This window comes from Clytia hemisphaerica, unplaced genomic scaffold, assembly GCF_902728285.1.
Source record: "Clytia hemisphaerica strain Z4C2 unplaced genomic scaffold, Clytia hemisphaerica genome assembly, whole genome shotgun sequence".
NCBI classification, from domain to species: Eukaryota; Metazoa; Cnidaria; class Hydrozoa; order Leptothecata; family Clytiidae; genus Clytia; species Clytia hemisphaerica.
Window position 1 is genome coordinate 2703185 of NW_027104175.1, and position 15432 is coordinate 2718616.

The window sequence follows — 15432 nt, forward strand, 5'->3', positions numbered from 1 at the left end:
AAAAAGGTACCTTAAACTCGATATCACAGTATTTTTTGCCCGAACCAGCCCGAACATCAATGTTAGGGTCATTTAAATGTTTAGGCTTAGAGGCCCGAAACTGACCCGAACATGTTCGGGGCTTGTTATGTTCGGGCCACACCTAGGGTCGTTTAAGTAAGTCATGTCAGCAGCTCAACCCCTCCCCCATCAATTGTTCAATTGGGACTTTCTGTGGATGGCAAGTAGAGTTTCAGTTTGGATATGGCTTACCCTAAAAGGAATTTGTGTGAGTTTATTCTTATATATAATAACCTAAAAAAAACACTGAAAGACAAACAATTCAAACAATTCAATTTACATACCTTTCATCACTACTGGAAGATTCCGACTCTCCATCATAACTGTATAATAATGATGAATTCATTGTTATTGCATTACCAGTCCTGATTTGATAACTTTGTTTTTGGTCTGAAGTAAGCAGGAAGAGTGTATCTTTTATATAAATCATAAGATCTCAAAAACTATAAACAAATATTTTTGATTTCAGAATATGCTAGAGAATTTAAAAATACATCTAGTCAATGAAAAACATATTTTTTTGAAAAAAAAGTCATTTTAAGGATAAAGACAATCCTTAGATAGTGTCAGGATCTTATTTTTTGGTGGGACCTGGACCCCCCCCCCCTCTGCGCACTATAGACAAATCATAAATGTAGCTCAATCAAATGGAAGAAGAAAAAACTATTTTATATTAATTTTTCATTTAGTTCCGTGATCCAAATACCTAAAGAAACCGAATCACTTTTACAAACCAATCCAAAGAAACCTGCAAGGTAAGTAATTGAGCAATACCAATAACTTTATCTACAAAAGTACACAGAACTTCTTCTTTTATCTTCAGAACATTCACCATTTTGTCTTAAGTTTAGTTCAAGAAACATTGAATGGAATGAAGAAACTTGCTTTTATTTTCTGAGTCAAATTTTGTTCAGTGTCCTTTTATAATCAAAAAGAGTATCCTATGTAAATGAGATAATGACATTTGTACCTGTTGCCAGTTGGAGGAGTTCTGTGGGTCCCCCAAGTTAGTATCAATTCCAAATTTGTGGATGGTGTCTTTTACTTTAAAGTCTTGAAAAGTCATGTTTTTGGGCCCTGGGCTGGTATCCTGGACCCTGACCCCTGAACAAACGCAAAATGGCAAAAGAGTACTGGACAATGATCTTAAATAATCCCACTTTCGATTTACATCGAAAGATCATGCTAATTTTCAATTTGTTTAAAAATCTTTAGTGACGATGACTTTGAAAAATCTGAGTTCATACTGAATCTCCTTGTAAACAAGCCAGAAGATTTTGAGCTAGACCAACCACCAACCATGGACACCATGGTCGATAACTTGGTATGTACATTCAACAGAAAGAGAATAACTGTGGACAATGTGAAAGCTGATGGGAACGGTGCATACAGTCGAAAAGGCGGAGTGAAGAAATGTTTCTTTTACAATGGTGTGAAATGTACAGAAGCACACAAAGAAGGAAATGGTAGCTTTTTCATCAATGTTCGTTCAGGTGAAAATCAAACATGGAAAAATGTTGACAAAGAATCTATTTTCTACATCAAACGATACTATCGCTACAACAAGCTCAATGATTTCAATCAACTAATTGTTGAGGTCCAGCTTTACAACTTTCGGTGGCTTGATCATTACTTTGTATTATATCGAAAGAATAAAGGTTCACCCGACTTTGACAAAATCCAAATGGGAAGACATGGTAATGCAACCAATCCTCATGCTGGTAAGTATAGAAGTTGAATTTTGCCGGTGTCCTTCAGATGGCACCCTCTCAGGTGACTAACAAACTCCCGGTCCCCTTGTTAATTTTGTCAATTTATGACATGCCTTACTTTACCCAAGGAAAACCTAAAACTTTTGATTCTCCCTTTCATCAAAATTTTTTGGTGTACAAAAATAATTCAAAATATTTTTTAAAAATATTCAAAAAGAATTTAATGAAAATCTAAAATAAATCCAAATTCAACTTTATTTTGGCTTTTTAGTACACAAATATTAAGCAGAAAATTTGAAATTTGACCCTGACACCCCCTGTATAGTACACAAATAGAGTATGGTCAATAGGGTAAATTTTGCTGTTTTGCCTAAATTCACATTTTAGAGGCTTCAAGACAAAGTGCCATCTAGGACTCTTTCAAAGAAAGTAAGCATCCCCCTTGAGAACACTTGAGCCTTTTTGGCCCAGCAGCGCAGCGTAATGGGCCTTTCATCTGCACAGTGCCCGTACGTTTGTTAGTTACGCAAAGCAATTAGGCGGTGTTCCGCGAGAGTACATATATTTTCCAGGCTAAACTTAGCGCTATAATGTAGAGGGATCGACAGGGATCGTCATAGTCAATTTTGTCTGTCGGCTAGCATACAATTATCTATCCTCAAGCATAGCCGAACAAAGCCATATGTTGATATATGGCTGAAGACTGTATCTTGTTATTGTCTGTATTTCGTATAGTCTACCACCTACATAGACTATCTTCGACTCAACGTGGAGTGTTCAGCGTGATCTCTTTTTCTCTCAAAGACTGAGAAGTAAAGAGTTCAAGAAGTAAGAAGATAAATCAAGATTTTACTGTCACTGACTGCTGCTGCCATTCATAAAGGTAAATCTCTATTGTGTGCTCCAGTAGTATCATAAGAATATTGACCTTTTGCAACAAGACACTCTGCGAAATACAAAAAATCTGCAAGGTTAATTCTCAAATTAAGGGCTAGGTAGGAGGGGGAAAGAATCAGGCAATTCCACTTATACAAAAAGTGCAGCGCCGGTCACTATTGGGTCGTTTGGTGTCTGCTTTTATTTTGAAAACAGCTATTCTATCGATTACGTCGGTCGGTCGATACTCGAAACCAATGATCTCAGTCGAACGGAACCAATGACCGAACCAGATCGAACGCAATCAAACGATTAAAATTGATTGGCCTTTTGCAACAAGACACTCTGCGAAATACAAAAACTCTGCAAGGTTAATTCTCAAATTAAGGGCTAGGTAGGAGGGGGAAAGAATCAGGCAATTCCACTTATACAAAAAGTGCAGCGCAGGTCGTTTGGCGTCTGCTTTACGAAAATCTCAATCGAACGAATCAAATATTACCTGAAATTCTGCCGTTGGATTGAGATTTGTTTGCGTTCAACAATCGAATTTCAATTCCGTTCGATTGAGATTGTCTGGTCAAAATGGAGAAAAAAATTTTACTTGGGGTAGCAAAAACTTGAAATTCACTAATTTCAGTTCTAACCAAAATTGATTCTTGTCGTCAATCATTAAAAAAAGGTAATAGAAAGGGAAGATTTGCCTGGCCATTCGCCAAAATAAGTTCTTATCAAAATTTATAATATATTTATTCACATTTTTGCTGACTTCAGTTGTTTGCCAAAATAAGTTCTCGGCAAAAAATGTTCCCTTAAAGGTATTACTCCAGGTCATGCCTAATGATTGTACTTTTTGTTAATAAGAATCATATTTGTTTTTCTTTTTGTACAGTTTTGGACCATCTATCATCCATATACATCAAGACTGTTATCGTACATCATATCCAGACGGATTGGTTCCCACTGATTGATTGATACCCAATCTTAAGGTGAGTTTGAATTTGATTTTCTTCAGGATTTATCATTAAAAGGCTTGGTAACCTAATGACTTAAGTGAAAAATCAAGTTGTGTATTACCATTTACTGCAAAATCTTTGTGAGGCTGGGGGAAACGTGGTAAAGAGAAGGCCATTGTTGGCTATAGTCTAGAGAAGGATTTCTTTTTTTGATTCGTAATTTTTTGTCCTTTTTGAAACTTTTAAAGGGATAACAAGATTAAGGTAGCTGCCCTGGAAATGAGATTTTCACTTGTATTTGTAAAACATCATGATCAGATTTCATCTCGGGTTCTTTATGTTGTGCGAAAAAATTGTGACCTATAAATGCTTGCATGCCTCAATTTTCAACAAAAAGCAAGTGTCTTCCTGAGCTTTACGATTTATGAACATGGTAGTATACTCCAGTTGAACGCGACTGTTTGGGTAATTTCGTTTTTGTTTTTATTTTTCAGGGTTCATCGAGTCCACATCATTCAGTGTATCTGGATTTACATTAGATAGCTTGGTTATAAAAAGCTAACTTGGATTTACACAGTTAACTCAGATTTAAAGGATTCCCCTCTATTCACTTGGCTCACCAGAATACACTTGGAATACTTTGTTTTACTCAGTTTATTTGGTTTTACAAGGCTCAATTGATATTACTCGGCTCACTTGATATTACTCGGCTCACTTGATATTACTCGGCTCACTTGATACTACTCGGCTAACTTGATATTACTCGGCTAACTTGATATTACTCGGCTAACTTGATATTACTCGGCTAACTTGATATTACTCAGCTAACCTGACACTACTCACTTGATTCTACATAGTTCACTTGATTCAATTAACTTGTGTTTCATTGGCTAACCCGGTATTTATGATTTTTTTGACATTTCATTGTTTACCACTTACTTGCTCAGCTTTTTTAACTTGTTAAAAAACAATAGGCTATTAAAATAAATATACAAATAAATATACATTATATTTGAAACTGACGTATTTATCATTTTTTTTACATTCCCCTTTTCAAAACATGATATCAATCGAAGCATACCGTAGTTCAATCGGCAACTTTAACGGGACAAGGCAATATGATCTCCGCTCAATTTATCGTCATTTAGTAGTCAACTCTACTATTTCAAGCAACGGGGTTTCACGATTATTTAAGCCCTTACCCTTTTTAGCCATTGCTTTATATATTTTTATTATGCTTCTTCGATCGGGTGATGTAGAACATAATCCAGGCCCAGTTACAATATTTAAGGTAGTAAAAGCATCGACCCACCAAGGCAATGCCGTTATTTTCGGTAGGACTGCAGGCTCCCAATGTACATTTATGTCTCTCTCAGCAATTGTTTATTCAAACGTAAAATCGCTCACTTACTGGACACAAAACGATTTAGACGCTATTCTTAATACCGGTAATGATTTGTACTCTAGTTTCGGATATGTCGATACATTTTTAGATCTCCGTGAGTTGCCCCTTCAAATTCAGATAGAAAATCGGCAGGTACAAAATGCATAAAACATAATGATATTGCATAATGAGTTTGAACGAACATTTGTTCGAAAACCTCTTTATAAGAGTTTCTTAAAAGTTTCCAATTAGTTTCTTTTGCTTTGAATCAGAACGAAAGAGAAAACATTCGAATCATTTTTCCGTCAAAGTCATTCTTAAAAAAGGTAAACATTTCGAATTGAAATATTCGAACGGCTCCACATTGGTTAATGATTTTTAAGAGGGAAAACCCGTTGAACTTATTAGCAATAAAAGATCTCTGAGAAACCCAGATAAAGATATTGCGGGTATAATATACTACTACACGAGAAAATAGGCGACAAGCATTTTCATTGATCATGGACTTTCTTCATCATCCAATTCAAGTTCAGCTTAACCTATCTAGCTCTCATTCATATCTATTGACTATATGGGAATAGAAAATACAAAATCGAGTTTGAACGAACAGTTCCTAATGTTTCGTCTTTGTCTTCGGAAAGTCGAAATTTCATTGATATACCGGCTGGCTACAATAGCGGGATAATATTAGCGGGCTCAACGAGTAGGGCTTTCATATTCTTACTATCTATTTGATTCCCATAGTCGAAACGAGGAAGGTATGTTTGGTGGAAGCACAGGGACGGCGGTTTTGCTTGTATTCCAGACTAAATTTGACCTTGAAAACTACTTAACGGCGTACCATGTTGATCAGTTTTCCAAGGAGTTTGAAGGTATTGAAATTCAATATGTGAAGGTTAACGTTACCGTTGATTCTCTTCAAAATCTGAGAACCTTTTTTCGTAACGTGATTAGGTTTAGAAAACGCACAGCCTCAAGCATTCCTAGTGCATACCAGACTCCTGAAAAAAAATCTAAGATAAACGAACATAGCAGATCAAGAATGTCTAAATTTCGCGCAAACTTCTCACCTGAGAAAATAACTACAAATAATGAAAATTCTCGAGAAAAAATGGCCGATATGCGCGCAAATCTTACACCTGAGAAAAAATCAGTCATCAATGAAAAATCTCGTGAAAGTATGGCCAATATGCGTGCAAATCTCACACCTGAGAAAAAAAAAACAGTCACCAATAAAAAAGAACGTGAAAGAAAAGAATGGCAAAAATGCGCGCAAATCTCACACCTGAGAAAAAATCAGTTAACCAGAAAAGACAGAGGACACGAAGATCCACTAACAGAGCAAGAGGTAGGACATGTGCGACTAAAATAGAAAAATTTAGAACGGAAATACGACAAGGCCCGTTTTATATTTGCGTCATTTGCAACAGACTCCTGTATAAAGTAACTGTCAATTTATTTGACGAGAACAAATATCGTGGTGTAGACGGAGAGGTTTTTCAATATCGCGTTCTTAGTTTCGATGGGAAAGAATACATTTGTAACACATGTAATAAAAAGCTAGCTAAAAATAACATTCCTTGTCAAGCTGTGGTTAACGACTTGCAAATCATTGATCTACCAGAAAGATTCTCGGATATCAGAAAACTGGAACGTGTCATCATAGCAAAACGCCTTTTGTTTAAGAGAATAACAATAATGAGTAAAGGTCAAGCGCCAAAAATGAAAGGAGCTATCTGTAATGTACCTATTAAAGCTGATGATATTTGTAACATTCTACCACGTGGTATGGATAATAACGGTGTGTAGTGCGAGTTGCTTTAAAAAAGAAATTGAGCTTCAAATCGAATGTGTACTTTGAACCAGTTAGACCCCAATTCATAAGAGAAATTTTGATGTACTTAAAAAATAACAATCCTTTGTATTCTGACATTGAGATAAATGTCGACGATATTCCAAGATTTTGGATAAATATGATCAATAATGAAGATGATGACGAAAGTAATGACATTGATTTCGTTAATGAAGAAGATTCAGAGCACGTAGACAAAAATGATAATGTCGAAGAGAATGATAACCCATTAGATCGTTTTCCGAATTCCAGCTTCCGAAACTGTTTTTGTGCCAGAATTAGCTCATCATATTATTGATGACTCAAATGTCACCATAGCGCCTGGGGAAGATAAAGAACCTTTGCCAATTATTTGCGATGAACAATGTGAAATACTTGCACATCCTTATTTATTTCCTACAGGTAAATTTGGATATACCTATAAACGCGATATCAAATTAACTCCATGCAAGTATTTTAATCAGAGGTTACTAAATTATACTCAAAAGTTCTCCTCAGATTCGGACTATATATTTTACGCACAGTCTGTAATGCAACATTTGAATTTGAATAGCAGCATAAACACAGCCTTGAAGAAGATTCAAACTGAGGGATTAACTGCTGGTCGTTTGTCACAGAATTTCAAAGAAACAATATCTAATCTAATAGCTAATGATGACGCTTTTAGATTCATGAATAATTTGAAAGGAACTCCAGCTTACTGGAAAAGGTTTTTATATGAAACGCTTGCTATGGTAAAACAATTAGGTCTACCAACCTGGTTCATGAGCTTTTCTTGCGCTGATTTGAGATGGCCTGAAATAATTGAGATCATTCAAAAGATAAAGGGTAATGAAATGACAGAGGAAGAAATAAAAAATTTGACCTACAAGGAACGAACAGAAATTCTTCAGTCTAATCCAGTTTTAATGGCGAGACATTTCCAATATCGCGTTGAATGTTTTTTCAAAACTATTTTGGCGAAAGACACTCTGGGAGGTACACTTAAACATTATTCTATCAGGGTAGAATTTCAAGCTCGTGGTAGTCCCCATATTCACTGTCTTGCATGGATAGAAGGAGCTCCAACATTAACACACGAAAATATAGATGAATATCGAGATTTTATTGACAGAGTTGTTAAATGCGATCTACCAGAGGATAAGGAGAGTGAGTTATATAAATTAGTGACAACATATCAAGTTCATAGACATTCGAAATCCTGTCGGAAATACAAAAACCAACCATGCAGATATCACTTTGGAAGGTTTTTTACTGAAAGAACTATCATTGCCAAGCCTATTGACCCTAGCGTTAGCAACAGAGATGAGATATTAAAAGAAAGAAAAAACTATTTTGTCCCCGGTTAAAGAATACATTGACGATCATTTTGACCCAAGATACAATAACACACTTGATCCTTTAAAGGATAACTACAAAGAACCGAAATCAATCGATGAAATCTTAAATGAGCTAGGAATACCGAAGGATGTTTATTACAAAAATCTGGCTATTTCAACTGATACGGGATTTCAAATACACTACAAGCGCTCCCCAGCTGCATGTTTCATAAATAACTACTTCGAAGAAGGTTTACTAGCATGGAGAGGAAATCTAGATATACAGCCTGTCATGGATTATCATAAAGCAGTATCTTACATGTGTGCTTATATTTCAAAATCTGAAGATCAAACTACTGAAGCTATGAAGCAGGCGGCAAAGGAGGCTATGAATTCAAATCATACCCTTAGAGAAAAAATGAAATCTGTGTCAAGAGCATACCGAACGTCAAGAGAAATGTCAATTCAAGAAGCTGTGGCAATAATACTTCCAGAAATTTGGCTGAGAAAAACCTCACCAGGTGTAATTTTTGCAAACAGTAACTTGCCAGAAAATCGTTATCGTGTATGCAAAAGCGAAGAAGAAATTTTAAATATGGATGATGATGATACAAATGTTTTTAAAAAGAATATGCTGGACCGATATATAGATAGACCGAACAGAGCTTTCAAAAATGGTAGATATGCTGCAATGGACGCCTTATGTTACGCTCAATTTTTGTCGAACTACTATTTAGAACCTAAAAAGAAAGAAATTGAGAATGACTATCAACCAGAAATTCTCGACGAATTAGACCCAGCTGAAGCTGCAGACCTAGCACTGCCCAACTCGGTACCTTTGATGTCAAGTAAAGAGCGTTTGAAATTACGAAAAAATAAATCTGTTTTACGGTATCATGTACCAAGTAAAGAGAAAAAACCCGAACATCACGCGCATCATCTACTTTTCATGTTTTATCCTTTTAGAAACGAAGAAGAGCTCAAAAATACACCTTCAGGATCATTTACTGAGAAATTGTTCTCACCCGAAGTTATTGAAATTGTCAACAGAAATAAAGCAATTTTTGAACCCTACGCCGATGCCGTAGATGGTGCCATGCTAAATTTTCGCGAAAATGTTAGAGGATTTGACATTTACGGTGAGCAGGAAAATGATGACGTAAGAGAAGAAGAAAGAAATTATGCAAGCGGAGAAGAATTGGATAATGAAGAAAACACTGAAAATGTTTATAGTGGTGGAGCACCTATTCAGCCAATAGAACCTTTAATATCTGATAATGAACTAAGTAGGAGAATACGATCCCTCAATGAAAAACAGCGGGAAATGTTTGACTACATTGTAAAATGGTCTAAAAAGACCTCGCAAAACTTACGAACAAGTACTGCTACGAAGCCCGATCCGTTTTATATCTTTCTAACTGGTAGTGCAGGTTGTGGTAAATCGTACACTTTAAATACGATCAAGTATTATTTACAGAAAGCGTTATCTTATGGATCAAGAGATGCCTCAAAAGAGCGGTTACTTACCATGGCACCGACGGGTGTGGCCGCAGTGAATGTAGCCGGTTCAACTATTAATTCTGTATTTAGCTTACCCCCTGGCTATGAGTTTAGTAAACATATAAATAAACTCCACGACAGTGTCCGTTCAAGCCTTCAAAAGCGGCTTTCAGAACTACAGGTCATTATTATTGATGATGAAATTTCAATGGTTTCAAAGTATCGTCTATTACATATTCATCAAAGACTTTGCAATATCTTTGAATGCACTGAGAACGTTCCATTTGCTGCTGGTATTTCAATAATAACTTGTGGAGATTTTTATCAATTACCTCCAATCAAAGGTGGTACAATATTTTCACTTTTTCCGGATGCCCTTTTGAATATTGATCATTGCTGGAGACATTTCAAAATAGTCGAGCTCACGGAGGTTATGAGACAACGAGGCGACCAGGTTTTTATAGATATACTCAATAACATTAGAATAGGCGTCGTCGATGAAAACAATATTGATATCTTAAAGGAAAGAATCGTTAATAAAGACCATCCTGAATACCCTAAGGATGCCGTACATTTGTGGGCTGAAAACCAACCAGTTAATGATCACAACATGCTAAAATTGAGTGAGTTACCCGGCGAAGAAGTAAAAGTAGACTCAATAGATAAATTTCCCGACAAAATAAGTCCAGAAGATAAGGGTAATGCATTAAAACGAAGTCAAATGCAAACTGGAGGTCTAGCCCATAAGTTCACTTTCAAACTTGGTGCAAAGGTAATGATAACTTCAAATATCGATGTCGAGGATAAGCTTTGCAATGGTCAAATGGGTACTATACAATATATAAAGTTAAACCTCGAGAGGAAAGTGACACACATTTATCTAAGAATGGATGAAGATGATATAGGTACAAAAGCGAAAAATAACGATACTTATGGACGCGAGAATAACCTAGTGCCGATAGAAAAAATAGAGAAAGAGTTTGGTGTTAAACCAGGTAGACATCGCCCTTCAATCAAACGAATTCAATTTCCACTAATGCTAGCGTGGGCATGTACCGTACATAAAGTTCAAGGACAGACGTTTTCAAAAATTGTTTTCAATTTTGATTTATACGGCCAAAGATATTTTAATGCTGGTCAAGTTTATGTAGCCTTAAGCCGTGTTACTTCATTGCAGGGTTTATACCTAATGGGGAAATTTAATACAAAAGCAATAAGATGTGACACTAAAGCCACAGAGGAATATAACTACATGAGAGAAAATTTGAGTTTGAAAACTACAACTGATGAAGAACTGCTTAATGATAATGGACTCAAGATTTCACTTTTGAATGTACGTTCACTAAAGAAACATGCCATTGATATAAAGCATGATAGATCAATTTCTGAAAGTGGTTTAATATTTATGACAGAAACTCAACTAGCAAATAACTCTGAAGAAGTTGAAAATATATTAGCACCTTTATCATTACATACAAACAATTATGATGAACACGTATTTTCTAATACTGCTGCTGCATACAATAAAAATCAAATCCGGTTACTAGATGCCCACGACATCCCAGGTGCCACTTTATACAGTTTTAAACATTCCATGGTAAATTTTCCACTTACTTAATATCATTCTATATCGTCAAACAAAATCTTGAAAATGATCATTTTCTTTACAAAATTCGGCATTTACGGGATATAGTTGAAAAAACCCATATCATTCTCGGAGACTTTAACAAAAACTATTATACTGCGGAAAGTAGCTTTTTAAAAGGATACCTAGAAGAAGAGTATGAAATGATTATTAAAGAACCTACTCATATTTCCGGTTCATTGATCGACCATGTTTACGTTCATAAAGATTTAAAAAGAGACTTTAAAACTCAAATTTCCATGCATAGTATATATTTTTCAGATCATGATGCAATTCAAATAAAATTCAAAAACTTCTTCGAATAACCATTGCGAAATTTCAGTATCATGATGCACATTAAAAATGTTAGCCAAATGTTAAAAATCCGATATTTCCTACTTTCTCTTTTTTACAAAATGAAATTTGAATTTACCTTACGCAAAAGCGGCCTGCCACAAGATAGAAAGAATAATACGCATGCGGTGCGAAAGCAACTAACTTGTAGCGTATTCTCGGCTTCATTTTTGAAGGCGTGCACCCCACCCGCCCGATCAAGCCGCGGGTGGCGGGAATAAGTGCCCGATATCATCAATGTGCCCAAGTCGATTCGAATCATCAATCTTTTCAAGAATACCATCTTCCTTTTTTGCAACGACTACGGAAGAGAACACATCCTGTAAAACCACAAATTAAATCGGTAATTATCAAGCATCCATTTTACAAGAAATTATTTTCACAGCAAGTTTCGCAATGCTATTTCTCTCTATTCGTTATAGATTGCTCAATTTTGTTCTAATAACAGGGATAAAGATTTCAAATCATCAGATTTCCTGCCTAAAAAAAACTACAAGATCTTCTTCAAAGTATCCAAGAAATTTCTTTGAAGTATCTAAAACCTAATAAATTGAAAGTCTAGAAATTGAATATCTGAAATCTTTCTTCTTGTAAAGACCCCCCTCGCTCAGGTCCCTCCCTATAACGATTTCTGGAGTAAGATGAGGGGGGAAATTTCTCCTAAACAGGGCATGGCATGGTAGAAAATTTTAAGTTTACTTTTTATCTTTTCAAAATAGAAAGAAGAATGGCAAGCAACCATAACAAGCGAAAGTCCTTAACGTGCTACATTCACCAAACTAGTCCGATGAAAAAGAAACATATCAACTTCAGAATACAATCCTCCGAAAATTCAAATTTGAGACGTGCTGTTTGCTTCAAAACGAATTCTTGCCAAGAATTTCAAACCCTCGAAACAAGTGGACAGGCAGTAACTTTGAGGAATGTCAGAGAAATCATACCTGATAATCCTAACTTTGCTGAAAAATAATTTTTGATGATCACTCTTCAATCGAACAAATAGCACCGGGCAGCATGGCATTTGACAGAATGGAAACAAAATTGCCACCACGACAGACCGTCCAGGAAATTGCTCAATCTTCTTGGGATGCGATGGACAACAACGTTACCACGAAGGGTGTTGTTTGCCACAATAGAGAAGTGGTTACCAGAGGCGGCTTTCAACTACTTGAAGCTACATTTGGGGACACAACTGGCCAGATGCCCATCTCAGTTTGGTCCAATAGCATTGAAATTTTTTTAAAGAATGAAGAAGCCTGTTTTGAACTTAAGAACATCGGTGTCAAAGAGCGAAATGGGGTTCTGACCCTCACAACCAACTCAAATACAATTATCACCATCATCAATTTGGACAAAAAACACAAATCTGTCCATGAAAAGTTAAGAAAGGCATCGTTGAAGCAAATGGAATCTGTTCAAGGTGTTATCCAGTTGGTCAAGGACTTTACATGCGGTTCCAAATGCAAAATATGCCAACGACTGGTCCCACATGCACTGACATCAAACAAATTTCGCTGTAACCCATGTAAGTCAATCCAGATTGCAGATTCGGTGTCCAAAACAGTTGTATTGGGGATTGATTCGCTTTTCCTCGTGCTCAATAGTGAAGTCTGGACTGGTACTGTTTTTGAAGAGGAAGTGTTAGCAGATTTTCTTCTCGGTAAGAAGGTTGATGTTTCACATATCAAGTTGGAAATTAAAACAATTAAAGTTTTAAACAATGAAGAAATTGGTAAGACAGTTGTTGTTTCAAAATCCAAGTGACATTTTTAATCATCTTTAGTTCTTTAGTTTACTGACCATATATTTTAGTTTTTTTTTGTTTTTTCGATTTTGTTTTAGAGGTTCACTCTTATACCTTCATTTTCTCTCAAATTTTGAATTGCAACTGTTTTCATTCGTTTGCTATTCTCTCAAGTTCAGATTTCAAAAATTTAATTTTGAGTGAGTTTTGTTTCTCAGACAGGGATCAAAAACTCAATTTTTCATGGTTTCACTGGGAACAAAGAGTTTGCCAGATTTTCATGCTTTACTTTTTACATATTTTCTACTAGGTACACACGTTTTTAATCTTCATGTTTTGACATTTTTACATTAGGTATTTTACTGGGAACATAGAGTACCAGGTTATTATTCTTTACTTTCCAACCTTATTTTTATATTAGGCCAGGCCAATTTAATTGTTTTACGGGCCTGACCGATTGATTTATGTGCTGACCAACTGACCCATTTTTTCAACAGACCTTGCTCGTAAAACAATTAATTAAATTGGACTCATTATATATTTTTTGAACCAAGATTTACCCAGGATTTTTATTCTTTACCTTTTTGACATTATTTTCATATTAGATATTTATACTGGGAACAAAAAGTTTGCCAGGTTTTTATTTTGTACTTAAAGTGCTTTTGGATTTGCTGATAAAAATCTTATTTTGCTATCTAGATCAGAAAAACAGGGGTTTGGTACGTAACTTTCTAAAGTATGCTAAGTAATTTTTACATTAGAAATATTTTTATCACAAACAGTGATTGAAATTAACTTTTGTTCCTTTTGTTACAGTTTATTGAAAAAGATTGATCTTAAAGAGAAAAACTGAAAACTGTTTACTATTTATTTGTACTAAAGCCTCCAATATTGAGTTCTCAAAAAAGTCTTCTATCGAAATAATCTTTTTTCAGACATATAACAAATGTCGGACTGAAAATAAAGTATATAACACAAATTAACACAAATTTCAAACTTTGCACTTTGACTTTGTTTACATTTAAAATTCTCCGTTGTTCTAGCTTAGTTTCCTATTTCCCTTTTTTCTCCACACTTATCTCAACGGGGATTCCCTGCCGGGGAACCTCCATCTAGCTTAGTACCCCAATTATTTGTTATAATGCTACTACTTGGGAACAGATCCGTATAACCATTATTTTGGTGGTAAAAGAGAGAAAAAAAACTAAGTTTTAATCCAATCCGTCAAGACCATAGATATCATTTTTCTTCATAAATTCAATAGTTAAAATTATTTTCAAGCCACAAAATTTGTGAATGTAGATAAAATTCTATTTCTAATCTATCAATCGGAGGTAATTTGCGCTGACGCCTGCCAACGTCAAGAAATCCCATTCAAAATTGACTTCACTTTTTGCCGCATAGATTCTGATCTAGCCCTTCAAAACTTTCTTTGTGGTCATGGTAGAACTCTCCATATCAGACAATTTGTGAAATAGTGACGGGAGAAAGTGACAATCAATTTTGCAAGCGAAGGGTACAATTTTCCCTTCAAAAAAAGGGGGGTGGGGTGAAATAGTGAAGGGAGATTTTATTAGTACCATTAAAAAGTGACAGTGTCTAGATATATTACATGTTAAAAACTACTATTGATATTTACATATTCAGGAGCTCTTGCTCCTCACACAACCCCTTGGGAATGCAAATTGGGTCGTCCAGTTGTTTGATCATCGATCCCTACAATGTGAAAAAAAACAGTAGACTCCCGGTTATTCGAAGCTCCAAGGGGGATAAGAATTTACTTCGAATAACCGGGAGTTCGAAAATAGCTGAAAAATTCGTTTTAAGATTAATCAATCAATTCGTTTTAATCAATCTACTGTATAAGTCATAAGATAAAACAAAAGCGGAAATTATAGAAAAATCTATTTTGCGGATTATTTTTCAAATTAACCATGTAGCAAGTATCCTTGTATTTTGTCTCTATTACAGAATTTTTTAGCTGGGCCTTCACGCCCTTGGGCGCCTTGTTTTATATAAAATTAGATGTATGTTGTAGGGACTAGTACTTTTTA

The 15432-nt window shown here is 35.4% G+C and overlaps 2 protein-coding genes across 2 annotated transcripts in view; both read left to right on the forward strand.

Moving 5' to 3' along the window:
* The first annotated feature begins 6958 nt into the window (after positions 1-6958).
* LOC136814524 (uncharacterized) lies at positions 6959-11274 on the forward strand. The gene is made up of 3 exons (XM_067071083.1): positions 6959-7073; positions 7240-7986; positions 8189-11274. The coding sequence occupies exons 1-3, from the start codon at positions 6959-6961 to the stop codon at positions 11272-11274; spliced, it is 3948 nt and encodes a 1315-aa protein (XP_066927184.1).
* A 1389-nt stretch (positions 11275-12663) lies between these two features.
* LOC136814525 (anoctamin-7-like) overlaps positions 12664-15432 on the forward strand; it is a 38622-nt gene continuing 35853 nt past the window's right edge. The window contains exon 1 of the mRNA XM_067071085.1: positions 12664-13366. Coding sequence (XP_066927186.1) covers positions 12664-13366 — 703 coding nt within the window. The remainder of the gene's footprint in view (positions 13367-15432) is intronic.